Raw genomic sequence first — 26271 nt, forward strand, 5'->3', positions numbered from 1 at the left:
AAAATTCTTAGGAAAACTCTATCATTCCAAACCAAGCCAAACTGTCATTTCAGTGTGAGGATAAAATAAAAAACATTTTTCAGACAAGTAGGGCTTAGAAACCATTGGTCCTTCACACTTTGTGAAAGCTACTGGAGGGTTTGCTTCTGGCAAATGAGAGAGGAAAACAAAAAAAGTGAGACACATGGCATTTAGGAGCCAGGGAACCAGGAAAGGAATGAGGTGAAGACACTTCCAGGATGACAGTGAAGGGGGGTTGAGGGGAACAGTTGTGTCCTGAGTGACAGAGCAGCTGGTCAAGAACGGAGGAGAGGATGCGGGGACTCTCCTGCATTTCAGACATGTTCACGTCAGGACAATGACATGAGAAACACAAGGTTTAATGCACCCCTATGTTCACTGCAGCACTATTCACAACAGCCAGGACATGGAAGCAACCTAAGTGTCCATCGACAGAGGAATGGATAAAGAAGATGTGGTACCTATATATACAATGGAATATTAGCCATAAAAAAGAATGAATAATGCCATTTGCAGCTATGTGGATGGACCTAGAGAGTATCATACTGAGTGAAGTCAGACAGAGAAAGACAAACACCATATGATACCACTTATATGTGGAATCTAAAATAGGACACACATGAACTTATTTACAAAACAGAAACAGATTCACAGACATAGAGATCAGACTTGTGGTTGCCAAGGAGAGGGGGAGGGAAGGATTGGGAGTGTGGGATTAGCAGATGCAAACTATTATATAGGATGGATAAACAACAAGGTCCTACTGTAGAGCACAGGGAACTATATTCAATATCCTGTGATAAATCATAATGAAAAGAATACGAAAAAGGAATATACATGTGTATAACTGAATCACTTTGCTGTACAGCAGAAAGGAACACAACATTGTAAATCAACTAGACTTAAGGAAAAAAAGAAAAGAAATGCTTAAGAAGATGCTGACTAGCTGCTCTGATGGTCCCAATGAGACCCGACAAGGATACAGACAGTTCATCATAAAAACAAACCCACGACCGAGACAGGAAAACAGAGTGAGTGAGCCAGAGGGTTATCTTCCAAATGCATCGATAATTCATATTGGGTCACTTATACTTGCACAAAATCTCTGAAATAGTTTCTTTGTGACTTAAGCAATTCTTTATTTTGAAATGTCCCATCAATGCAACATGCCCAGGTTACATAAGTAGCTGCAATTAAGACTTTCTGGAGGAAAAACACCCAACACGTGTACTAAGTCTACATGCAGGATGACACTAACTGCTCTTATCGGAATAAATATCCACCCCGTCACCTGCCTTTGTCAGGCGTGGACTGTCCGGTGCACGGTGGAGACTCTTCTGTATGACTGTGTAGAGTGGTTTTTCATTCCTGTAAATTCCTCGATAATCCTGTTGCACCTTTAGACAGTGTTCTGAGTTCACGCTAATGTCAACACGAACCATAAATGAGCAGACTGCTTCCTAGCACAAGACATGCTCACACCACAAGAAACCATCAACAAAACGAAACGGCAACCCACCAAATCAGAGAAAATGTTTGCAGATGATATGACCAATAAAGGGTTAATACCCAAAATATACAAAGAGCTCACACGACTCAACAGTGAAAAAGCAAACAACCCGATTAAAAATGGGCACAGAGGACCCGAAGAGACATTTTTCCAAGGACGACATACAGAGGGACGACAGGCACATGAAAAGATGCTCAACGTCGCTAATTATCAGACAAGTGCAAATCAAAACCACAATGAGGTATCGCCTCACACCTGTCAGGATGGTCATCATCAAAATAACAAATAACAAGCGTCGGCGAGGATGTGTAGAAAAGGGAGCCCTCGTGCACTGTTGGCGGGAATGTAAACCAGCACAGCCTCAATGGAAAACAATATGGAGGGTCCTCAAAACTCAAAAGCAGAACTGCCATATGGTCCAGTGATTACACTGCTGGGTACTTATCTTCAGGAAATGAAATCACTATTTTGAAGAGATATCTCCACCCCCATGTTTGTTGCAGCATTATTTATAGTAGCCAAGACATGGACGCAACCTAAGTGTCCACTGACAGATGAACGGACACAGAAATAAACATGTTCCCTCTCTCTCCCTCTCCCTCCTCCCACACCTTCCACACACACACAGGAATACTATTCAGCCATAAAAAGAAGGCAACCCTGCTATTTTCAACAACATGGATGGACCTTGACCGCATTATGCTACATGACAGACCGAGAAAGACAAATACTGTACGATCTCATTTTTATGTGGAATCTTAAAAAAAAAAAAAAAAAGAAAAGCCCCAAAACAAAAAACTGAACTCATACACAGAGAGGGGATGGTGTGGTAAGTGACATGGGTGGAGGGCCTCAAAAGGTACAAACTTCCAGTTATAAGATAACTTAAGTCCTGGGATGTAATGCACCGCATGGTGACTACAGATAGCAACACTGTGTTGTATATTTCAAAGCTGCTAAGAGAATAGATTTTTCATGTTCTCATCACAAGGAAAAAAGCTTGTACCTCTGTGAGGTGATGGGTATTAAACAGACATAGTGTGGTGACCATTTCACAATATACACATGTATCAGAAACACGCTGCACACCTTAAATCAATATGGTGTTATATGTCAATAAAAAAGACCCAAAAAGTTGATGTTTATAAATTTCATGTGAAAACAGATCGTGGAGGAAATTTGACACCAGGGGGAAAATGACTCACAGATCTGGAAATAAATCCAGAAAAAAATGACAGATCGCTCATAACCAAGTGGGATGCAGTCAGCTAGAGGGACTTGGTTATTTTCTCTTAACACCCTAAATTAGTTTGTTCTAGACTCCGTGGAGGGTACACTGCAGACTGATAAGGACTTGGGAGGAAGAGAGGAATTCAAAACTTTAATTTATCCGTTTATAGATACTCACCGTGTCAGGGCAACTTCTAGTCACTTTTCAGAGGTCAAACTCTTAAGAAATCAGCTATCCAACTCAGGCCAGCCCCCCACCCAAACCCCCGACACAGACCTGGCCTTGCAGGACCGCCTCCCCAAACACTCCCAATTGGGAGCTATCTTTGATGCCTCCTGTCTGCCTGGACCCCGCGTAGCCCCTTCATTCCACTCCAATCCAGGTCTATATGTTTGGGGCCTGAGCTGGGTCCAGGAGTAAGTCTGCATCATCGCCTGCCTGAATCCATCCCTGCAAGATGGTCAGGTATGAGAAGACAGCAGAGGAGGTGCAGCCTGAGATTCAGAGCAAAGGTAGGACCAGCCAGGTGGGCCCCAGGCTCTAGAATCTGTTTCCATGGTGGCTTCCCTTGTCCTGACTGAAAGGACCCAGAACAGAGACAGCATTGAAGAGATGAACCTTCCTCATTCCATTCCAATTGTTGTTGGAATTCCAGTTTACTGAGATTGCTTCCTACTGGCACCAAGAGTGCAAAACAGAACTTTGTTGTATAAAAGCAGCCTTTGGCCCTTTGTTATGTGCAAAATAACGACATGTGCATTTCCCTGCAGGTGATACCACGGTGAACACGGGGGCAGAGGTCCTCAGCAGACATCAAATTCTCAAGTAATGGACACTCAGGGGACATCTGACTGCTTTTAGAAACCTCCCTCTGCCATTTCTTGGTCAAAATTAAAAATTCTTTATTATCTTTCTCTCCACTAAGGCAGCTGTTCAGTATCAGACTGTTAGAGTAATGACAAGACCAAACATAATTCTGCTATTTTAAGATAGAATAATTAGAACACACATGAAGTGAAACTCCTGCTGTTATCCTAGAAGGTCCCATCGTGAAACCCTCTCCTCTGTGAGAATGCTTTGTGACAGAATAAAAATAAACGTGAACATTTCACATCTGATTTAGAGGACGCCCTTTGAAGAAAACAACTGCTACGAAGGAGAGGCGGATACCAGACAGGAAACACGATCACCCAGAGCGAGGCTTCACCCCCGTGACCAAAACGACTTGCAAGTCCAAGCTACAAACTCCATCTTAGAAACTAAAGAAAACATTCTTACTTTGCAATGCACTGTACTCAGGCCATATTTCATAGCTTTTTTTTTCTTCCCTACAAACAGTACTACATATAATGATACATCCCTGAGACCAGACGGCACAGGAACTATTTTCCAACAAAGAAAGAAACAAGGACGAGAAAATATTTGTGGTCTTTCCAGAAACCTTTCGAAACCTTCCCACTTAATGGCAATTGCTAGGAAAGCAGAAAGTTTGAAATGATAGCCGAGCCGTATAATTACCCATATTTGACCGATGTATAAACTCCTCTGAGAAAAAGAAGACCAGAGAGCTGGACCTACGCTCCTTGTGGTCCCTGACGTGCATAGTGAAGTAAAAATATTTGGATAGTATGTCAGTGATTCCACGGTTTTACTAGCTTTGTATCAGGAGGCTCACAGCTGGAGCCCCTCAAAGGCCGCCTACAGAGGATACACCCGCCACTCCATGGACATAAAAATCCAGATCCGCGGGACACTGTGAAACAGAGCCAGGCACAGAGCAAGCACGCCCCAGGGTTTCTGAGTTGAGCTGGGGCAGAGAAGTGAGCTCTAGCAAACAGTGCGAACGGAGACAGCGACCCCAACTAAAGGTTCTTATTTACTAAGGCATTTCCCCGGAACTTCAGGAAAAACCCTGACAATCGCTGTGTATCCTCCTAACAGCCTTGACAGAAGGAGGTGCCCATACTTTCCCGGTGGGAACCTCTGCATCCAGGGGTCAGAAGACATGAACTTCGTACAGCAAAGCTGGAGGTTCTGATTGCAATTAATTTATAGTTTCCTTTTGAATAATGGAGCAAATTTGTGTGTGAATTTATGCGTGATTATCCAGCCAATGTGCTTCATGAAAATCTACATATTTTATCCAATTTGTTTAATATGTACCTTATTCTCAAAACCAAATGAAAGAACATCTAATTCCTTTTGAGTCATGGAGCAAATCTGTGTCTCAATTTATGCGTGATTATCCAGCCAACATGCTTCATGGAAATCTATGTTATCCAATTCGTTGAATATGTACCTTATCCTTAAAACCAAATGAAAGAATATCTAGTTCCCCGCCACATATGGAAAAGGTTTTCAAAAACCAACACTGATTCCAGTGTTCTCCACAAGGTTTGTGTAATCATAACTTTAGTCGAGTAAGGAAACAGTCATTCTTAGGTTTGTTGAGAAAAGGAACAGCCTGCTTTTACACATGTAAGAGGAACCAACTCAGATAAAGCTCCCTGGGACTAATGTTTTCACCATTAGGTGATAGCTTCATTTGAATGAAAGACTTACACATTCACAGAGGAAAAGAAATCAATGGTAAAAAAAAAAAAAAAAAATGGGCAAGCTATGTACTTCAGCGTGCGGCAGACAAATAAATTCTCTCGTAGTGAAAGTTGCAGACACAAACCAAAACCCAATATATATGGATTACAGACTCATGAGCCTTAGCTCAACTGTTCTCAAACGACTGTTTTCAAATATCAAAATCCGGGAAAGAGGCTTGTTCAGTAAAAACCCAGCTCAAGGTCCTCCTTGGATAGAAGAGGTTAGTAACTACAGAACGGATCACAGTGCTACAGTGGAAACGAAGTGAGCAGGGACGAACCAAGAAGTACGAACCATACCAGAAAGGGCTCCTTCCACTTCTAACTACACAGGCCCTGGGTTGCTCTTTGTGAAACACCAGCAGGTGATCCCAAGGGCGCTGTGACGTCCTTGCCCTCCCACACGCCTCCTCTGATGCAAACCCGGCCCTCGCGGCCTTCCTTCTCCTCTTGCCCCCAGACCCCTCTTCTATGGGATTATCTGTGGGATTCCTCCTCGCGGCCTTCCTTCTCCTCTTGCCCCCAGACCCCTCTTCTATGGGATTATCTGTGGGATTCCTCCTCGCGGCCTTCCTTCTCCTCTTGCCCCCAGACCCCTCTTCTATGGGATTATCTGTGGGATTCTTTGTTTCTACCCAACATCCCACCTCCTCGGTGTCATCGGAAACGCTTCTGCGTTGACTGGAAGCTGGATTTCCTTGAGGACGTTACTAACCTCATCGTGGTCTCCTCTGAGCAAGGAGAGTCCTGCATGGTCCCGGATCCCCAGTGCACTCCTAGCACAGCTCCGCCATCACCCCTGGGCAGCTGCCTCTCCTTCCGTCTCTGTGCTCCTGCGTCGCACTCCCTCTCCCCTGCCTGTCACCAACGACCTTGGCCACGTCCTTACTTTGCTGATGGCTTCACTACTTCATAGCAAGTGGTTTCCTGCCGCCCCTTTTGGCCATCGTCCACATAAATGCCCCTTCTAAAGTGTCCACTTCATCGCTCCCTGACCACCTCCTCCACTCCTGTGACCTTGACCTCTACTACCACTGGCCACTCAAACAGACACCACTGGAATTCCTCTACCACATGGAAGTTCCTTCTTTCTTAAGGGTTTGAACGTTCAGAGTCTTCTCTGTGGTCACGACTTCTGTTCCCTTTTCCTGTTTTCCCATCTCACCCTCTGAGTCATTTTCATTCTTGGTGTAACTTCCATTTTCTTGAGTTCGATCTCTTTTTCCTTTAAGCCCTGATCCGCCTTAACCTGCTTCCCTTTCTGACCCCACAAGGACACAGCTGGTGGTGCTGGCGTGTGGGGATGCATTGCGCCTACCACCTTCAGAGGGCTGATGATGGCTGAAACCAAGTCCTGAGACCACAGTCACTGAATCCAACGTGGATCAGGCTCTAACTTCAAACGGGTTCTCACTATTTCTACAAAACACACAGCACCGGTCCTGGAATTCCTTATCCTTTCTCATTGCTGTCTTCAGCCTTTTTCTCTCTTCATCTCCCACTAACCACAACTCCGTTCCCGCTTTCGGCAGGTATTTTACTGATAATATTGTTATTTGACGTGGAACTTCAATTTTCCTTCTCGTATCTTTTCTCCCTCACTGTTGCTTCTGAGGGGAAAGTCTCATCCTACTTTCTGTGCAAGGCCTTGTAGGGATTATCTGCTAAACACTGGTCTTTAAAATATTTGGCTTATTTTTGGCCTTAAAATGAAAAGTTATCTTACTCCTGTTACTTTTGTTTTTTAATTAGTTTTTATTACTCCTGTTACTTTTATCCCAACACCTGAGATGCGCAACTGGAGAAAGGGGTTGGGTTTGGGGGAGCAGAGCCAGTGTATGAGGGGCAGCACCACTCTAGAATATGGGGCGTTTTCTGGGGAGGGTCTTCCAGGATGGGTTGTCAAAGCCCAAATGGAATCCCAAAGCCCCTGACATCTAGGAGGAGAGGGGGGCTCCGGGCGGGGGGGGGGGGAGCGGGGAGGGGCAAGAGCTCGCAGGGCCAGAACCTTCTGCGTCCAGCTGTGCTCAGTATGGTGGTCGCTGGCCTGAGGCTGAATGGAGAAGGACGGATGGGAGAGACAGGGTGCCAAGGGCTTATTGCTTTTAAAATAACTTTGTAGCCATAAAAGAACGCTTACTGTTGAAAATTCAGTTGGAAAATCAAGTCAACGGGAAAACACAGTCTGCTCAATAGTGCACCACGCAGAGAGCTGTAACGTTTGGTGCATTTCCTTCTAATACATAACACACATTTTATTTTATTATTTTTGGCCGTGTGGCTTGTGGGATCTTAGTGCCCCGACCAGGGAATGAACCCGAGCCCACGGCAGTGCAAGCACCGAGTGTTCTAACCACTGGACCACCAGGGAATTCCCACATAATACACATTATTAGTTGGTTGAAATAGTTTATTTTTTTCCGTAAAATTAGTCTTCAGCTCCACATATCATTTTGCTTCCAGGATTTTTTGCTTAACGCTCTGTTGCTAATATTTGGACAGCAGACTTACAGCACAATCTCTGGGCATGTAGTTCATACGTGGCTCCCCCTTTAAAAAATAAAAGGTCTCTACCCAGCAGGGACTACATTTTTCAACTTACTCTGTAATCACCAAAGGGGTCCTCATATGCGCGTAGGCCAGATGAGATGGACACACTGAAGAGAGATTGCATCATCATCGACTCTTTCAGGAAAGCACCCAATATTTGAGATGACTATCTGGTACTTCCTCTGGATGGTTGAGAACTACTTCAAAACTATGTAGATTATCTGTAAGTATTTTCAACTGTATTTTAGACACCAGATAAGGCTACCGGCCATAAAAAGGACTCAAGCTTCTTCAGGAAATGTAATTAAAACTTTACACTCACCAAGCGACTAGCACAGCAGAGCACTCATATCCTAACATCCAAGAATGTGACTCTGTGTCAGAGCCAATATTGAGGTGAAAAAACCATGAGGAAGGAAGGATACATCGAGATGTTATTCCTTCCTGAAAAGCTTTAAGCTTCAGGAAGTTCCTTGATTGGACTTTGCATTCCTGGGAGGGGCTGCCTCAAAGCGATTCAACATCAACACTGTTCCTGCAAAGCCATCATCATATTATATCACGAGGAGTCCACACCCGCACGGCCAGGGGCTTCAGAATTAGGACCACGGTCCCATAAACACATGGATGAGTGTGTGCCTGTGATTTTATAATAACAAATTGAAGAAACTTCTTGCTGCCCTATTTTTTTGTCCTAATATTACTTTGAAAACCCTTCTCGTTCTATACTTTGCACTTCCACTGTCACTAAATTGCTTCGTTATTTGACTAGACTCAGCAGACAAGGAAAATCATTCAACCAGAAATGGAAGCTGGTGCCTATTCGGTTTTCGGAATCAGAAGCAGAGCGGCTTATCTTCCAAACATCAAACTGGGAAGAGAAGGCATTTTGGATTGCGCGGAAGCTAATCTAGGGACTGGTCATTCTACACGTCTGCGTGACGCTGACAGACGTGCAGAATTGTGTGTGTTCCTGCCAGTGTGATCTGAGCAGTACTTGGTCATGAATTACTCAAAGGTAACACCGCTGTCTTCTTCCTCTTTGTGCCTTGGGTGCCAGCATCGCCCAACACTGCACACTCATCAGGAGGCAGGGAATGACACGTGAGCTAGATTCTCAGGACATTTCTGTACATTTTAGGAACTCCTGGGGCTTCCCTGGTGGTCCAGTGGCTAAGACTCCATGCTCCCAACGCAGTGGGCCCGGGTTCTATCCCTGGTCCGGGGACTAGATCCCGCATGCCACAACTAAAAGACCCCGCATGCTGCAACTAAAGATCCCGCGAGCTGCAACGAAGACCCGGCGCAGCCAAATAATAAATAACTTTTTTTTTTTTTACTTTAAAAGAATGACCTCTTCACAACTGCTGGGAGAGGTCATCTCTTTGACCTTTGGTTCTTATTTTGACCTTAATTGTTTTGCTTATCGTCTCTTTGTTTTGTGTGTGTGTTTAGACCTAGCAGGTAAGCCTCTACCTTGGATAGAACCTAAGAGACCATTGGTATTCGAATGTCAAACAGTCACAGAGTGAGATCTTGAACCCCAACCAGCAGAGGTTCAAAGACGGAAAACATCCAACTTTCCCAGTTGCATTGACCGAGCCACACCCGGGCTTGGGCCGCGTCCAACATCAACAGGACGTGCGGAGCAGCCCAGAAGCCCTCGGCCCGTCATCCAGCGTCTGCATCGGACGGGGTGCTGACATGTCAAGCCCACATACCTTGAACAGCAGTTTGCTTGTCCTCCAGCCAGTGGGGGGTGGACAGGAGAGTGACGGGTCCCTCGTTTTCCCAAACGTCTCATTTGTGTCTACAACATTTTAAAGTCAGACTTTCATAAAAGGAGAACACGGGAGAAATGAGAAAGGAGTTGAAAAGGCTCCCAAATTAAGTACCCTGGACATCCTTTTCTAATGTGATTCTAGCCAATGGGATTCTTATTTCATCCTTCATCCTCATTCAGCTTATAGGATAAGGGTGTCAGCTGGGAGGTACTGTCAAGTGGGAAACGTCTGGGATGGGTGGGGTTGGAAAGTAGAAATCCCACAGTACATGTGGGTCAAAGTTAAGCACAATGAACGGGTTGCTCTAAACGTGGGAGGCCTTTCTCTTCCTCTTTATGGGTCTGTTCTTGCTTCATTCATTCAGATCTTTCGAGTGTTCACTGTTTGTCAGGCCGCAGGACCCGGCGAAAGAGCAGTGAAGAGACAGTCAAGGTCTTTCGCTCTAACAGTGGGGGAAAGCAACGCCCAAAGCAACATGCAAGTAAGTAAGCCACTGTGAGAAATAATTCCGTGTTGTGCAGACAGCAGAGGGTGTGGTTTACGGGGCACAGCTGGGGGCCGCTCTGGACTAGGGGCCCCGGGGGACGCGGCAAGTGGGAAGACCAGCCGCCCTCAGCAGCGGGCAGGACATGCCGGGGAGCGAACAGTCCAGGCAAGGGAACCCCTGTGCCCCTCTTAGTGTCCAGGAGCGCGGAGGGGACCACAGGGATGTCCCAGAGACAGCAAGCCTGGCCCAGCTGAGCCCCTGATGCGAGAGCGGTGCAGGCCGCCCCCTCCTCTCCTGTCTCTCTCCAGCACCCTCCCCCTTCTCCTCCTACTCTCACAGGGCTCTCGGCCGCTCATCGTCACGCACATGTCAGGGCAGAACTGCACGAGGTGACACGTAAAACCCGACACCTAAGCAGCGGTGAGTTTACAGGACCTGCCCCTGTCCTCGAGACAAGCATTGCTGGAATAACCAGCTCTCTCAGGGTGGGAGCAAGAGAAAGGAGGAAGAGAGATGCAAAGGTCTGAGACGTGGCCGCTTGGAGAAGCCTGATTCAGCCTGCAGTCACTGCACCATTTTCAGGTGGGAACTCCTGACACCATGTTCTCTTTAGCGGCCGAGGGAAGAGAGAGCAGGGAGGACAGGAACAAAGGGAGAGGCACCTCGTTGGGCTGGTGATGGAGCAGGTGACCACGCTGCGAGCGCTTCAGGATCATTCTCCCACCCCAGGGCCTGGGCTTTGAGGGCTGGGCCATGTGCCTGGCACCGTTTCAGCCGCTGAGCTGTCCTGGGTCCAGTGCAGGGACTTACCCACGGCCTCCCCTCTAGCCAGCCCCTCCTGGGTGCCTCATCTTGCTTCTTCCACAAGACGGAGGACGAATATCAAAGAAGAAAGAAATGGGGTTTGAAAACAGCATATGGGTCTTTCCATGCTGCTTGGCCTAACTGGAGAGACGAGCTTAGTGGGAGAACAGGACCTGTAAGGCACCTGCTCAATCTGGCTCCAAAGTCTCCCTCCAGGGTTTAATCCTGGAGACCCTGCACACCCATGTCCTCCAGGGACTATGTTTTGGCAAGAAAAAAAGATTCTTGGGACTTGATTTCCTATTAACAAACAGAGTCGTGTATTTATGTTGAATCTTCGGGCATCATTTGTAGAGAGTGGGCAGCAACAGACTTACTTGGTGTGCCCTGAACAAGGACAATAATATAAAAAACAGTTCACAAAAGCTAGGCGTATGTTCCTTCCTTCCTCTTTTTCTCTGATAAGAGCTATGATGTCAGCAGCACGGGGCTTCTCCTCTTTGCACTGCGGTGGACGGTGCTAAGTGTCCGACACCGAGTCACACCAACAACTCTCACGGGTGAATTCCTTCCTGGGGGGAGTCTCAGTGCTCCTCTGGCCCACGGTGCGTTGTGTCTGGCACCTGGAACTCACTGAATGGCCCACATCCAATCGTGTTTAACTCACACCCGAGGGGTGGTGTCTGAGCCAAAGACACTGAGAGATGCAGAAACGGGAGTGGACGTGGATCCCACGACCATGGGCCAGGAGCACAGATACAGCTGGAGGCTGGAAGGGCGGCAAGACCCCTGGTGAGGATTTCTGTGGGAGGACCTTGCTGCAGAAGGGAACTCAGGACGTTTCTACCATTTTGTTTCAGTCTGATTTTTTTCCCCTTTCCATAATAAATAGTGAGCTATTTGAGAGAAAAGAGTGCAAAGAGATTTTCCTTCTGACAATGATAATTTTTCAGGAATGTGACAAATCAAACACCCTTTTCAGGTTCATCTATTAAGAGGACATATTTAAATTCCTATTATTTGTCCCCTCCTAATTGTTTCCTGTTTGCTTACAAATGGTTCAGATGAATGAAATGCCATAAAACTCCCCCAAATATAAGCCTCTCCTTTTTTTATGAAGAGTAGTAAAGTCACGGGCCGATGAAAAAAGATTCAAGTGCACCAGTTTCCCCACTGCCAACCACAAGACTCAAAATTTCCTTGTTTCCCAATGTATGAAGGGAAGTAGACATGAACAGGAATTTTACTTGGCAGTGACATGAATCATCAATTCCTTGGATGTCATTCTACGTGATTTGCAGATGTCATTCGATGGCATTCCTACCAATGGATACAACTCCTGAAACAATGAGCAAACATTTTCTGAAAAGACCATGATAACAGAGAAAGGGTGGAAGACCTCGTACCAAACCATGACGCTGGTTACCTCAGGTACTTCTGTTTTGTTTGAATTGTCACCTCGAGCACGCACTTACTTTGTAATTAAAACAAAATCCAAAAAAGGATTGCAATTCATAAGAACATTTTAAAATTGATATATATATTTGAAAGTGTCAATCACATATTATTTCCTACCTCGTAACTGGCAGGTAATTATACAATATGAAAATCATGAAGTGATGCTCTAAGGATCTATTTAAACACAAAAAGATTTGAAAAAAAGGAAAGCAGCAGGAAAACCTGCTACTAGCAATGTTATTTCTAAGCTACCAGGTTTCCCTAAATTTCCGCATGAAGGGAATTTAAACACTGAAATCCACTTTCCCTGTATCTTACCTTATACTGAAAACCTGACTAAGAAGCAGATCATGACGCCACTCTTCAAACCTGTAGCTCCACAGCCTCTTAATAACCACCCAAGTGTTCTGTCTGCCTTTTACAGACAGCGCCCCACCCTCCCAGAGACACTAACCGCACCTAAGTCCAGCTCAAAGCTGAAGAGCTGTTCAAACTCCTGAGATAAGGAGGGCTGCAAAGGCATGTTAACAGCCCCTCCCGTTTGCTCTCCTGTGATTTGTACTCACTTTCTGAGCTATTAGGGCAGACGCACTTCACTGAGAGCCCAGCCGGGGCCCAGTCAGTGGACACCCCGCCCATTCTCCCTCAGGAAGGCAGGTCCCTTATTTCATTAAAAGCACTGCAAATACATATTCAAGATGCAAAGATAAAGGCAGTCAGCAGAGGCGGTTCATTGAGTGGGTTGGAGCTACAAGAGTATAAATCTCTTTTAAGGCTGCCACTTCTGAGCTCCTGCGACCTGCCCGGCATCTCAGCCCGCCTGGAGTCTAGGTATGGAACATTCGCTACCGTACACAGACCTAGCAGCCCTGCTGCCTACAAAATGCGGGGTAGTAAAAGAGAGATTTCTGAAACTGCAACACAAGATTGTCAAGGAGTTTACTTTTATAAAATTGCCCGCCCATTTGTTAACTTAAGCCATCTGTCTGGATGATTTGTTACTTGATTAGTCTAATAATGCTCATCAAATCGCCTAACAATAAAGTGATGTACGGATATAAGACATTATTCTCATTTGAATACCGACCTATTCTCACCAATGAGCTGATGGAACGGAGAATAAAGCAGGCTGTTCAGTAGCAGGGAAGCAAAGAGTAACTCCTATCCTGAAGCCATCCTTCCTGCCCCAAATCACAAAGCTCAGACATCACGGGGAGAACGCAGGGCGCTTTCCCAGATCCTGGAGAATTCATTCTCAAGGAAATGTGGTCACGTAGACTGTGTACACATTTGATGTGACGCTGACGTTTCCACCGACCTCCATCAGGGCAGTGACTCGAGGTCTGTTCTGTTAACTGATTCCTCCTCTCTGACACTGTGACAGCTCCGATCATCACCACCCTCCCCGGTGGTGCCAATGGAAACAGCGCACGCAAGGTTTATCATCCTAACAAGATAATGGAAACCAAGTACGAAGGTGGTATCCGCGGAAACATGCCTTCCGTGGGTCCCAAAGCCCAGTGGGTCGGGCTGGGAAGGGCGCTCTGCACTCATTCCTTCCCCAGGGTCTGCACCTGCAATCTCCATCCTCAGCTTTCAGGCTTCCCGTGCTTATCTGTATCGGATTTGCTTACTGATTCTTAAATGCGAAACATTTGGAAATGCTTTTAATAAACAGCTCAACGTACTCCCTTCCCATCTCCTCTGGGGAGGGCTACAGCCTTGCATACGTCGGAAGGCTGCACCAGGCACAGATACTTTCACAGCTGAAACCATTTACAGTTTTTAGCAAAAGGCAGATTTGACCAAGCTTCTCATTTACCTTCTTTACTTTGGGGTATCATTTATATTTTTCAAGGACCCCACTTGGTAGCAAGGTCACACCAGCCCGGGACAACTCGCCTGCAGGAGGGGCCACTTGCCCCGTGGTGGAGCCCAGGCAAAACGGTTTCCCTGGCAACAGAGGCAATTCAGCGCAAGTACTACAGTGTGATCAAGTCGTACGGGAGTACTCACAGTTTCGGTTTGGCAAGCAGAGGGGGGGGCTCCTTTGTGGGTGACAGCAGGACGGCTGCGCTGGGAAGAGCTTTGCTGCCATCAGCTCTGCCGTTCATCAGTCCATTCACTCCGTGGCCCGGGTGGACGCCGTTGGTTTCCCTCTCCGCGGCGGAATTGAACTGAAGGGCCGTCGGGCTCAGCCCGAACACGGGGCCGGTCACGTGCTGGATCTCAGCTGGTTTCTGTGAAGCCAACTCGAAAGAGCCGGTGTCCCAGATTGGAGGGGGCAGCGGGGAGGGCTGGAAGCGGCCACTGCTGGCCTCTCCGGCTGAGTCGTAGCTGCAGGTGTCCATGTTGGCTGAGGGAGGGGACAGGGGGAAGACACCGTGATATGCTTAGGATCCACAGATCCTTCCCACCGTCACAGACAGCCTGGGAGCCCAGGGTCCTGTTGATGGGGCAAGGCCGAGGGGGGGCCTGGGTCTCCCAGGCTTGATTTCACTGCACCTGTTTCATTTCCTGAATGGCCCACCAGCTGGGAGACCAGCTACCAATTCATTAACAAATTTCAAACAAGAGCTAAAGATAGAACTTGGTTAAAACACACACACACAACACAAACAGCATCAAAAAAACAAATGACAACACAAACAGTATCAACTAATGATGCTTTGTCTTCTTGCATTTCAGCCCATGGATCCAACGGAACATCCTACCTGAGCTTTGCTGACGTTAGTGTAGGCTACAAAGGTTTTCGGTGCTGGGCAACGGGTATTCACTCATTCACTCATTCATTCATCCATCATAAAGCCAAGTGAAGCTCTGAGTCTAAGGGAAATGTCTTACAATCTCACGGACAATTTTTTCCGGTTCACATGACTGACACCAGCTGTAACTTGATACAAAAGAAAGTTTTGCTTGTTCCTGTCAATGGCCTGAACGCATCTTAAGAGTATCTTTGTATTCCTTGCCTTGCGCAGAGTCCAGCAGAGCTCCAAAAAATGCCTACTGAGGTGAACATATAGCTCAAAAATAGCTCTTACGTTTGGTCTAGAGCAGATTTATCCCCGAGGAAAATGGGAAATACTGCATGTTAATTTCTGCCACGCGGACGAGGAGCCCGGAGTTTTGGCCGCGTGGTTAGAGCACTGCACTCTTGCTGTGGCCATTTGCTGGGACTGTCTTCAACTCAAAATCAAAATACTGGGATCCTCCCTGGAGCTCTGATCGTGACCCTGGAGTTTCCTGTTAACACTTAGAGCCCTCATTCCTATCCACTGGTGTCCCATTAAGGTGAACTTTACGTTTCTTAATGAAGATGAAAAAGCACTAATTCCCCACTACAGCCCTAAACTGGTTTTTTCTGTGTCTCTGCCGCCCCCTAGCACGAGTTCTCCCTGTTCTAGAGAAATCTAGGTACCACTTGGCTGTGTCTTCACTGCCTCCTAACCATGGTGCCCCGTACTGGGCTTGGCCAAAGAGGTATTTTTAAAACCACTGTAAAATAAACAACAGAAATAAGGCCGTAAAGACCAGGTAAAGCTAATTAATAATAGAAAACAGTTAACTAAACGTCAAAGAAATAAAGGAAAAGAACTGTTTCAGGTTGCTTTCCCTAGCACTAAGTTTCTGAGTTTAAAAAACTGCCCAGATATTTCTGAATGTTGGTTTTAATAATAAAATACATTCCTTTAGTTTTTCATAGGCGTCCAGTCTCAGTGAAATCTGGTTTCTAAGATCTTTACAGCTTCTCTAGGTTTATCTAGTGGGTTAAACAGTGACTGGTTTGCGCCAGTATCTCTAGACCCCGTGGACACTGGTGTGAGCAGAGTTCTGGGCCAGCAGGAGGCCCTTGGGCAGCCATCGCATTGTTTCCAAGACCAAGATCCCAAGACTGAAGGAAGAGCCCCACGTGTGTTTCGCTGCTACATCATCATCACCTTTGTGTTTTCATCTCCGCTTCCCCTCCCCCTCTCCCACCCCAGCCTTTTGTTTCGGTGATGAAACCCTGGTTGTGAGGATGACCCCCGGGGCAAAGCATTCCTGGAGGCTGAGCAGTCCTCCCGGTGGGTCCTTTCTGCCGTGGGGCCCCGTCAACCCTTCGCTCCTCACATACCTGAGGTGACCACCAGCTGAGCAGTGCTGGTCGCTGACCCGTAATCATTGCTCGCCGAGCACGTGAAGATCCCGGCGTCCTCAGGGAACGTCTCTGCTATAACGAGGGTGCAGATCTCCTCTGGAAGGAAGAGAGCAGAGTAACTCATCAGAGGGTAACCACAAAGTTGGTCCAAAGAAGCCAGACCCTCTGCCTTTCTAAAACAAGCAAATTCAGTAACAATTATTATAGGGTCACTTTACGAAGTCGTCACAAGAGAATCTCCTGACATTTAATTGAGCTGTTCAACCCAGTGGCAAAAGCTTTGGAGTGGGACTCATCCTTTGTGATTTTTCATCAGCCTTGGTTTCCTCACCTATAAAACAGGGATAACCTATACCTCACGAGTGTATCTGTGTAGAGGACACAGGAAGTTTGCAAAGTGTGTGCCTCTGTGCTAGGCATGTGGAAGATGCCAGCTCCTGCCTAGTTTGGTTGATGGTCATGGAAGGCCTTTCAACTACAATGGAGCTGCTCAACTGAAAAGCCACTGGTGGGGAAAATCAAGCTTCTCTGAAAAGCTGACAATGGGAAAAAAAGAACATAACATGGAAATGTTTGACGGCAGACAATTATTCTGGAAACTACTGTTACACAGTGCGGCCATGTTCTGTAGCAATGCAAAGCCCGGACTCTGGAACCAGCTGCCGGGGCCTGAATGAGGGCGCTGCCCCATGGGGCTTTTGTGACTTTGGTCCACCTCCCCGAACTTCAGAGCCCTTACCTAGAAGATGGAGATAATAAGAGAACCCACCTTTTAGGATTTGTATGAATCATGACTCATAAATCAACCGTCACAGGGTTACTGTGAGGGGGGATGATGGTGACCATGACAACAGCTGACAGTTACGTAAGCCCTTCTCAGGCACTAGGTAACACTACTAGCACTGAATATAGATGCATTTAGGTTTAACCCTCATGTCAACCTTATGAGTTACACTGACTACGCTTAGCCTGTTTTACAGACAGGAAAGCTGAAGCCCAGTAAGGCTAATTGATTTACCCAAAGTCACGCAGCTCATGAGTGGCAACCTGAACCAAGATGGGCTCCAGACTCCATGCTCCTCACGACCATCTATTCTCGGGACATGATACACACTGTTCTTAGGGTGCTGCCTGGTGCGCGCTAAATGCTTTGTCGTCAGGAACTGTTAGCTGTCCCATTAAGAAGCAGCTTGATCAAGAGTGTATTAGCTATTTCTAATTAATTAATTAATGTATGTACGTATGTATTATTATGGGAGTGCATTAACTATTTTTAAATTCAATGATTGTCTATATTGAACAAGTAACATAAGACGATTGTGTTGGTAAGTGTTAAGAAAAGTCATATACACTAGGGGCTTCCCTAGTGGCGCAGTGGTTAAGAATCCGCCTGCCAATGCAGGGGACACGGGTTCAAGCCCTGGTCTGGGAAGATCCCACATGCCGCGGAGCAACTAGGCCTGTGAGCCACAACTACTGAGCCTGTGCGTCTGGAGCCTGTGCTCCGCAACAAGAGAGGCCACAGCAGTGAGAGGCCCGCGCACGGCGATGAAGAGTGGCCCCTGCTCACCGCAACGAGAGAAAGCCCTTGCACAGAAACGAAGACCCAACACAGCCAAAAATAAATAAATTAATTAAAAAAAATCATATACTTCTGATTCCCACAGAGCCTGTTGATTATTCACACATTATGTGGGCCACGTGAGACTCTGTACCATAGATTTTTTGCAGGAATGGCTGCAGTTATCCCCTCCTGCATCCAGGCCCTGCTGCAATGGGACTCTGCAGCCCCATCCCCTTCCCTAGCCCTGGGGTTCCGGCTGGCCTGACGGCTGTTTTAACCCTGGAAGCGGTGGGAGTGATGTCTGTTCTGAGCCAAAGCCTCAGGTCCCCTCTGGTTCTGCTCCATCTCTAGGAGCCCGGCTGAACCCCTCAGGGATGGAGGCCATGGGGCTGGAGAAAGGGGCCCCTGAGCAGAGATGGGCCACCACAACTGAGACCACCCGGCTCATCCCTGCCAACCTGGAGGCCAGCCACAGCCCGTGGAGTGAGCCCACCTGGGTGGGCCAAGTCTGGTGCCCCACTGGGGGCTAAGCTGAGCGGCTGACCCTCAGGATTAGGGACATGGGTGGTCGCCACCTGGAGCCACCGATGTCTGGGCAGCCATGCTTTCAAGAACCAGGATGTGGGCAACTTCTCTTCCAAGCTCCTTCTCTAACAGCCCTGAGGGCAAGCTTTTCAGGATTTAGAGGAATGCGTCTCCCCTGGAGTCAAACATCAGTAATGAAAATTAGCAAACTTGCCCTCAAACAGATGTTATGTTTGAAACACTGGGAGGGCAAAGTGCTCACTGTGGGTAAAAGTCCTACCTTCTAATACAAACATTTGTAACTATTAAAATTACATGTCCATTTTTAAATACCAATAAAAGTAATAAACGCAAAGGTGAACCAATTAAATGATAAATAAAATGAAAGTGAATCTTCTTTTATGTCCCAAGAGAGCTCGTGGGCGTTGATTTCAATTACAAGATAGGCTGAGTTCTTAAAAATCTGTTGCCTTGTTTCAAACAAACAGAATTATTTTCTCTTTTTGAAAGAATGGTATCCTTGAAGACTTCCTGTGCTAGAAATAGTGGGAAAATTCTGGTTACTACCCATTTTCTCTTCTATTTTATTTTAAACTAGTGGTGGTTGCCACCCACTTTCATGGGTCATGATCCACAGTTTAAAAACACTGCGCTGTCGGGCCCACCAGAGTTCCTGGCTCAAAAAACATCAAGGAATCCTGCTGAGGTGTTTGGCATATTAAGAAAAGAGTTTGCAGGTAAAGGCATCAGATACATTTTTTCTTTAATTTTTAAAAAATTTTTGGCTGTGTTGGGTCTTCGTTGCTGCGCGTGGGCTTTCTCTAGTTGTGGCGAGCGGGGGCTACTCTTCGTTGCGGCGTGCAAGCTTCTCATTGTGGTGGCCTCTCTTGTTGTGGAGCACGGGCTCTAGCCGCGCAGGCTTCGGTAGTTCAGGCACACGGGCTCAGTAGTTGTGGCTCACAGGCTCTAGAGCGCAGGCTCAGTAGTTGTGGCGTACGGGCTTGGTTGCTCTGGGGCATGTGGGATCTTCCCGGACCAGGGCTCGAACGCGTGTCCCCTGCATCGGCAAGTGGATTCTTAACCACTGCACCACCAGGGAAGTCCCAAGGCTTGAATACATTTAAAGCACACAATTATTATTGATAAAAAGGCTCCCTGAACAGAAGGAAAATGACAGGATGACAGAGGGCGTGAAGGAAGGTACCCTGTGTGTTTCTGAGTGTACTGCACACAGTTCAAGGCTTCTCAATCAAAGAGGAATAAAGTGTGGAAATAATTCAAGTCAGAGCTTCACATAAGATGAATCACTGGGAAAGTGAGATGTATCTGGAAAGGCAACAGGGACTGGGAATTTTAAATTGAATACACATGGTTACGAGATGAGTTAGAAGTGTCCTTAACCAGAGGAGGGTCAATAAAGCACAGGATATTACAGCTGTAAAGGACTGTATGTGGACGAGCCCAAGTTGCTCATTTCTTCAAGTGAGGTCCAAGGTCCAAAGGGATCCTCTCAAGGTCATGGTTAATGTTGAGGCCAAAATGCTGACAGTCACACCCCGTCCCCCACAAGCTCCTTCTTCCGACAGCACAAGGCCTCTTAGCTGTTCTGCATTTTTTCCTGGTCCAGGACATGAGAAACCCAATGAGAAATGAAGTAATAAAAGATTTAAGATGGGAAACAAGGAGTTTCCTGGATCTGAACACTTCAATTACTCTCACTATCCAAGTAACTCACTAGAAACCCATCTGCCCAAGTAGGTGGGCTGTGTGTCCTCCAATATATGAGATACACTGGAAGGATACAAGCCCAGTCCGAAGGACATTGTCACGTGGCCATGACGGTGGGAGAAGAAATGAACAGCCCAGTCTGTAGAGATTTGGGGAAAACCACCCCCCCTCATCGTCTGGGAGATGGGCTCCATCTTAGAGAATGCTGTTGGGAGCCTGGGGCCGTCAGCTGCCGTGGCTGACCCCTCCCTCCCTGCACTGTCCTCCCAGGGTCGATGCACTTGAACGGTCTTCTCTCAGCCTGGGAAGATGGACTTTCTGGAGACAGAGAAATGCCATTGCTCTCAATGCCTGAGAACACTTTCCCTGTAAACACTGTGTTTACAGTTAACACAGTTCTGTGCCCTGAACCTACATTTTAAATCAGGGTAAAATCTTATCCAGCAGGGATAATAGAAAGTGGCTTTGGAGTGATGATCTGGCCAACTCTCAGGGTGTCTTCTTGTGTTATCTACAATTTTGATTTTTTTTTTAAGTTATGCCATTTTAAGAAAACCTGAGCTTGTTTATACAGTTGCCCCTTCTCCTCCAGAGGGCCCTTTTGAGAATGAAAAGATTGCATGTTTCGAATCTGACTGAACTAACTTCATTTTCTATGAATTTTCAGGAACACTTCTATTGCATAAAATGAGGTAGATTCATGCACAGAGCTGATGACCGACTGGACAGTCTATATATGGAAGAAAAAAATAAGAATAAAAAAGCACTGGCAAGTTCTTTCGGTGATCTTCAGACACTGCTTTGTCTCAGGGACTTTTACTAGATAAAACATTAGTCCAATGCCCTAAAAGTTGTTCAGCTTTGATTCTCTTGGAAAATTTCATCCAAAAGTGACAAGAGGCTCACATTTTGCTGAGAGAAAGGAGCGTCTCAGCTGGGATGGCTCTGACATTACAGGGATGAAGAAAGCCAGCAGGACAGGAGATGAGCCCAGCTGCAGCACTGAATTTTCATCTAGTAACATCTTATTCAAACAAAGACCTTAAGATTTCTGTGAAGTACATTTTGGTGACGGATGGGAATCAGGAAGTGACTGCTCATCTCAAATAAAGGGAAATAGAGGCTCACTTATTTTTATTTAAAAAATGTCCTTTAAAAAACGCAAAAATTTAAAGTTATTAATAACTCTAAGTACAATCCTTTTTAATCCAATTTTCCTAACTGGTGACTTTTGATTTGAGGGCATATAATCACTTAGTAAACTGGAAACCATTTTTGCTGATGGTAAATTCTGCTTTCTAAAGTTGCCTAAAAATTACTTAATCACATAAATATCTCTCAGAGGTTAACCCCAAATTTCACTCAAGTTCTTGGACATGCTGAACTCTTGGTTAAATACAAACAAAACCATTTTGTTTGCAGAAACATAAAATGATGACGCAGCAAGGATAACCTTACTAAGTCCTCTGGGTAATGAGGGAACACGTTCATAAATGTCGTCCTTCACAGGTTTCTTCCCCCCCTTTGGGGGCCAGCCTAACTTAAAAAAAAAAAAATCCAGCTTTTACCTTCCAAACCACATGGTTTGGCTAACACAACTAATAAAAAAGGACTCTGGGCTAAAATCAGCAAGATGAGATTCAGTGTGGGTAACTGTAAGCCTTGTATAAATTTTTATAAAGGATTTTTTAAAACTTCAAACTGTATCATATATAGAGAAAGATATTTAAAGTACACAGTTTAAGACTCACGGACATAGAGAACACACTTGTGGTTGCCAAAGAGGAGGGGGCTGGGGAAGGGATGGATTGGGAGTTTGGGGTTAGCAGACGCAAACTAGTACATATAGGATGGATAAACAACAAGGTCCTACTGTAGAGCACAGGGAACGATATTCAATATGCTAGATGAACCATAATGGAAAAGAATATGAAAAAGACTATACATGTATAACTGATTCACTTTGCTGTACAGCAGAAATGAACACATTATAAATCAACTATGCTTGAATAAAAAAATTTTTAATAAAAATGCACAGTTTAAGGAGTAACAATGAAATGAAACCCTGCACACCCATCAATAAGTCTAAGCAATAAAAGATGACCAATACTGCAGAATGTCCCATACGCCCTCCCCAGCTGAATCTTCCTTCCCCTTTAGAGATAATCACTCCTTTGATTTTCCTTATATGTTTACCACATATGTATGTATCCTTCAAAAATGCGTTTAGTTTTTGTTTTATTTTAATTTTTATTAGAGTACAGTTGATTTACAATGTCATGTTAGTTTCAGGTGTACAACAAAGTGAATCAGTTATACATATACATGTATCCACTCTTTTTTAGATTCTTTTCCCACATAGGCCATTACAGAGTATTGAGCAGAGTTCCCTGTGCTGTACAGTAGGGCCTTATTAGTCAACTATTTTACACATACTAGTGTGTATATGTCAATCCCAATCTCCCATATTATCCCTTCCCCTTTTACCCCCTGGTAACCATTGGTTTTCTACATCTGTGACTCTATTTCTGTTTTGTAAATAGGTTCATTTGTACCATTTCTTTAGATTCCATGTATAAGTGATATTCTATGATATTTGTCTTTTTCTGTCTGACTTACTTCACTAAGTTTTTAAATGCTGACTAACAAGCATTTATCTTGTTGTGTAAAGAAAAGGCCACCTACAGCCTCTTCAATAAGTGGTGCTGGGTAAACTGTACAGCTACATGTAAAAGTATGAAATTAGAACACTCCCTAACACCATACACAAAAATACACTCAAAATGGATTAAAGACCTAAATATAAGGCCAGACACTATAAAACTCTTAGAAGAAAACATAGGAAGAACACTCTATGACATATATCACAGCAAGATCCTTTTTGACCCATCTCCTAGAGAAATGGAAATAAAACCAAAAATGAACAAATGGGACTTAATGAAACTTAAAAAGATTTTGCACAGCAAAAGAAAACATAAACAAGATGAAAAGACAACCCTCACAATGGGAGAAAATATTTGCAAATGAAGCAACTGACAAAGGATTAATCTCCAAAATATACAAGCAGCTCAATATCAAATAAACAAACAACCCGATCCAAAAATGGGCAGAAGACCTAAATAGACATTTCTCCAAAGAAGATATACAGACTGCCAACAAACACATGAAAGGATGCTCAACATCACTAATCATTAGAGAAATGCAAATCAAAACTACAATGAGATATCATCTCACACCAGTCAGAATGGCCATCATCAAAAAATCTACAAGCAATAAATGCTGGAGAGGGTGTGGAGAAAAGGGAACCCTCTTGCACTGTTGGTAGGAATGTAAATTGATACAGCCACTATGGAGAACAGTATGGAGGTTCCTTATAAAACTAAAAATAGAATTACCATACAACCCAGCAATCCCACTACTGGGCATGTATCATGAGAAAATCATAATTCTAAAAGACACATGCACCTCAATGTTCATTGCAGCTCTATTTACAATAGCCAGGACATGGAAGCAACTTAAGTGTCCATCGACAGATGAATGGATAAAGAAGATGTGGCACATATATACAATGGAATATTACTCAGCCATAAAAAGAAACGAAATTGAGCTATTTGTAATGAGGTGGACGGACCTAGAGTCTGTCATACAGAGTGAAGTAAGTCAGAAAGAGAAAAACAAATACCGTATGCTAACACATATATATGGAATCTAAAAAGGAAAAAAAAATGGTTCTGAAGAACCTAGGGCTAGGACAGGAATAAAGACGCAGATGTAGAGAATGGACTTGAGGACACGGGGAGGGGGAAGGGTAAGCTGGGATGAAGTGAGAGAGTAGCATTGACATATATACACCACCATATGTAAAATGGATAGCTAGTGGGAAGCAGCCGCGTAGCACAGGGAGATCAGCTCGGTGCTTTGTGACCACCTAGAGGGGTGGGCTAGGGAGAGTGGGAGGGAGACGCAAGAGGGAGGGGATATACGTATGCATATAGCTGATTCACTTTGTTATACAACAGAAACTAACACACCATTGTAAAGCAATTATACTCCAATAAAGATGTTAAAAAAAAAAAAAAAAAGGCCACCTTCCCACCGTCAGAAAAAAGTGCAACTTCCCCAGACATTTACCAAAGCCCTCAGGGGTAAGGGGTAGGCAAGGCCACGGGGTTTCCTGGGAAATCTGGGGCTCCCGGGGGTGGGTCGGTGGGTACCTGGAGGGGCTAAGCATGGGCAGGAACTGGACAGCCCGGAGGAATCACTGGTGGTGTCTGTGTCTCCGAAATCTCTCTTTTTAAGGTCAACATGGCCAACTTCCAGATCTCAGCCCCGGGTCAAATCAGAGCACTTCCGTGGGCGGTAACAGTGTTCCCAACTGACCCGGCAGGCAGTGACAGACCGGGCCAAGCAGAGATGCGACCTGGGGTCAGCTCACCCGCAACCGTCTGTTGTCAGGGCAGGAGATGGGCGGTGGCCCTGAGCTCTCAGGGATGAATGCCTTGCCGTATCTGTCCTTGTCACACATCGACGTGTAGCCGTGCCTTCCGGGGACCCCGGCCTCTGGCTGCATTTGCTGTCATGCTCCTGTCCTCACATCTTGCTCTGGCCGGTGAATTCTCTCGCTGCAGGGGTCACACCCTACAGACAAGCTGTGGAGGAAAATCCTTGAGACCCTGCAACTCTGAAAAATCTTGACCACATCTCCTTATGGAGTTGGAGGTCATTTTACACCAGAATCTGGAAGGCGTTGCTTCGCTGTCTGTGTGCCTAGGAAGCCTGCTGAGAAGTCCTAGGTCACTCTGATACTGTTAGTTTGCTGTGACCTGGTGCTTCCTCCCCGGACACGGAGAGCATCATGGCCTCGTCCTGGATGCTGTGAATTTCACAGCGGTGCACACCGCTGTCAATGTGTTTTCATACGTTGTGATCTCAGCGGGTCCTTTCAATCTGGAAACTGATATCCTTCCGTGTGGGGAATGAAAAACAAATTGCATGGATAATCTCTCCCCTTTGTCCTCTTCTCCTGGAATCCTACTTATGAATATGTAGTCTACCGGGGCGGGTCTACCATCTAATGTCCTTACCTTTTCTCTCTACATCCCTTCTCTGCCTTTTTCTCCTACTTTGCGAGACATTTCCTAACTTTCATTTCTGCTACCAGCTTTTTCATCGCAAGCACGCCTTGTGTTCTGAACGTCCCTCCTCTCCTCCCCCCTTATACCTGTTATTTTTTCTTCTTGGATGCGCTGATTTTCTCACCCCTCCGACGAGAGCGCTGCTTTGTTTTTACATCTTCTTCTCTTTGCAAGTCTGCTTCCTCCAAGCTGCTTTCTGGGGAGTTGCTCGTGCTCTCCTGTATCATCCCAGAGGGAGGTTTCTTCAGACACCTTTGATCTCTTCTTGTCCGACGTGGCTCTGAGCTGACGGGAATCTGGACAGCAGAGAGCGGCCGTTCGCCCTGGCCTTCCCCGGGGTGTAATCTAGATGGCCTCTGTCTTGGAGAAACTCCCGCATCACTATGGATGGATTTTTTTCTCTTGGGATGCTGCCATCACCCAGAAATGAGCCCTTCGGTCTCCACCAGGCTGGCCTTCTAGAGGCCAGTTTGGGGCGGCAGGGCAGAGGCACGCAGATCTCAGGGTTCCAACAGTCACGCAGTTTTCCCTTTGGTGTCTTGGTGCCTTTCCCTCTCTCCCCAGAGATTTCTCACCAAACCTTCTAGGTTCACGAGACCCTAAGTGTCTCAGTCATTTTTTACGGTGCTCCAAAACCTAAAGACATACTGAATAGCCTCCTTCGTTAAGCAGTTCTTTCTAAAGAACGTAATAATATTTAGGTCTTAACAAGTTAGTTATTGTTTTAAAAAATACATAT

General features: G+C 45.8%; 1 protein-coding gene across 1 annotated transcript in view; it reads right to left on the bottom strand.

Moving 5' to 3' along the window:
• PALLD (palladin, cytoskeletal associated protein) overlaps positions 1-26271 on the bottom strand; it is a 400580-nt gene that overhangs the window by 182210 nt on the left and 192099 nt on the right. The window contains exons 9-10 of the mRNA XM_082656727.1: positions 16557-16676; positions 14459-14798 (exon numbers count right to left, since the gene is read on the bottom strand). Coding sequence (XP_082512853.1) covers positions 14459-14798; positions 16557-16676 — 460 coding nt within the window. The remainder of the gene's footprint in view (positions 1-14458; positions 14799-16556; positions 16677-26271) is intronic.

The sequence above is a fragment of the Grampus griseus genome (genome assembly GCF_964374135.1).
Source record: "Grampus griseus genome assembly, chromosome: 6".
NCBI lineage: Eukaryota > Metazoa > Chordata > Mammalia > Artiodactyla > Delphinidae > Grampus > Grampus griseus.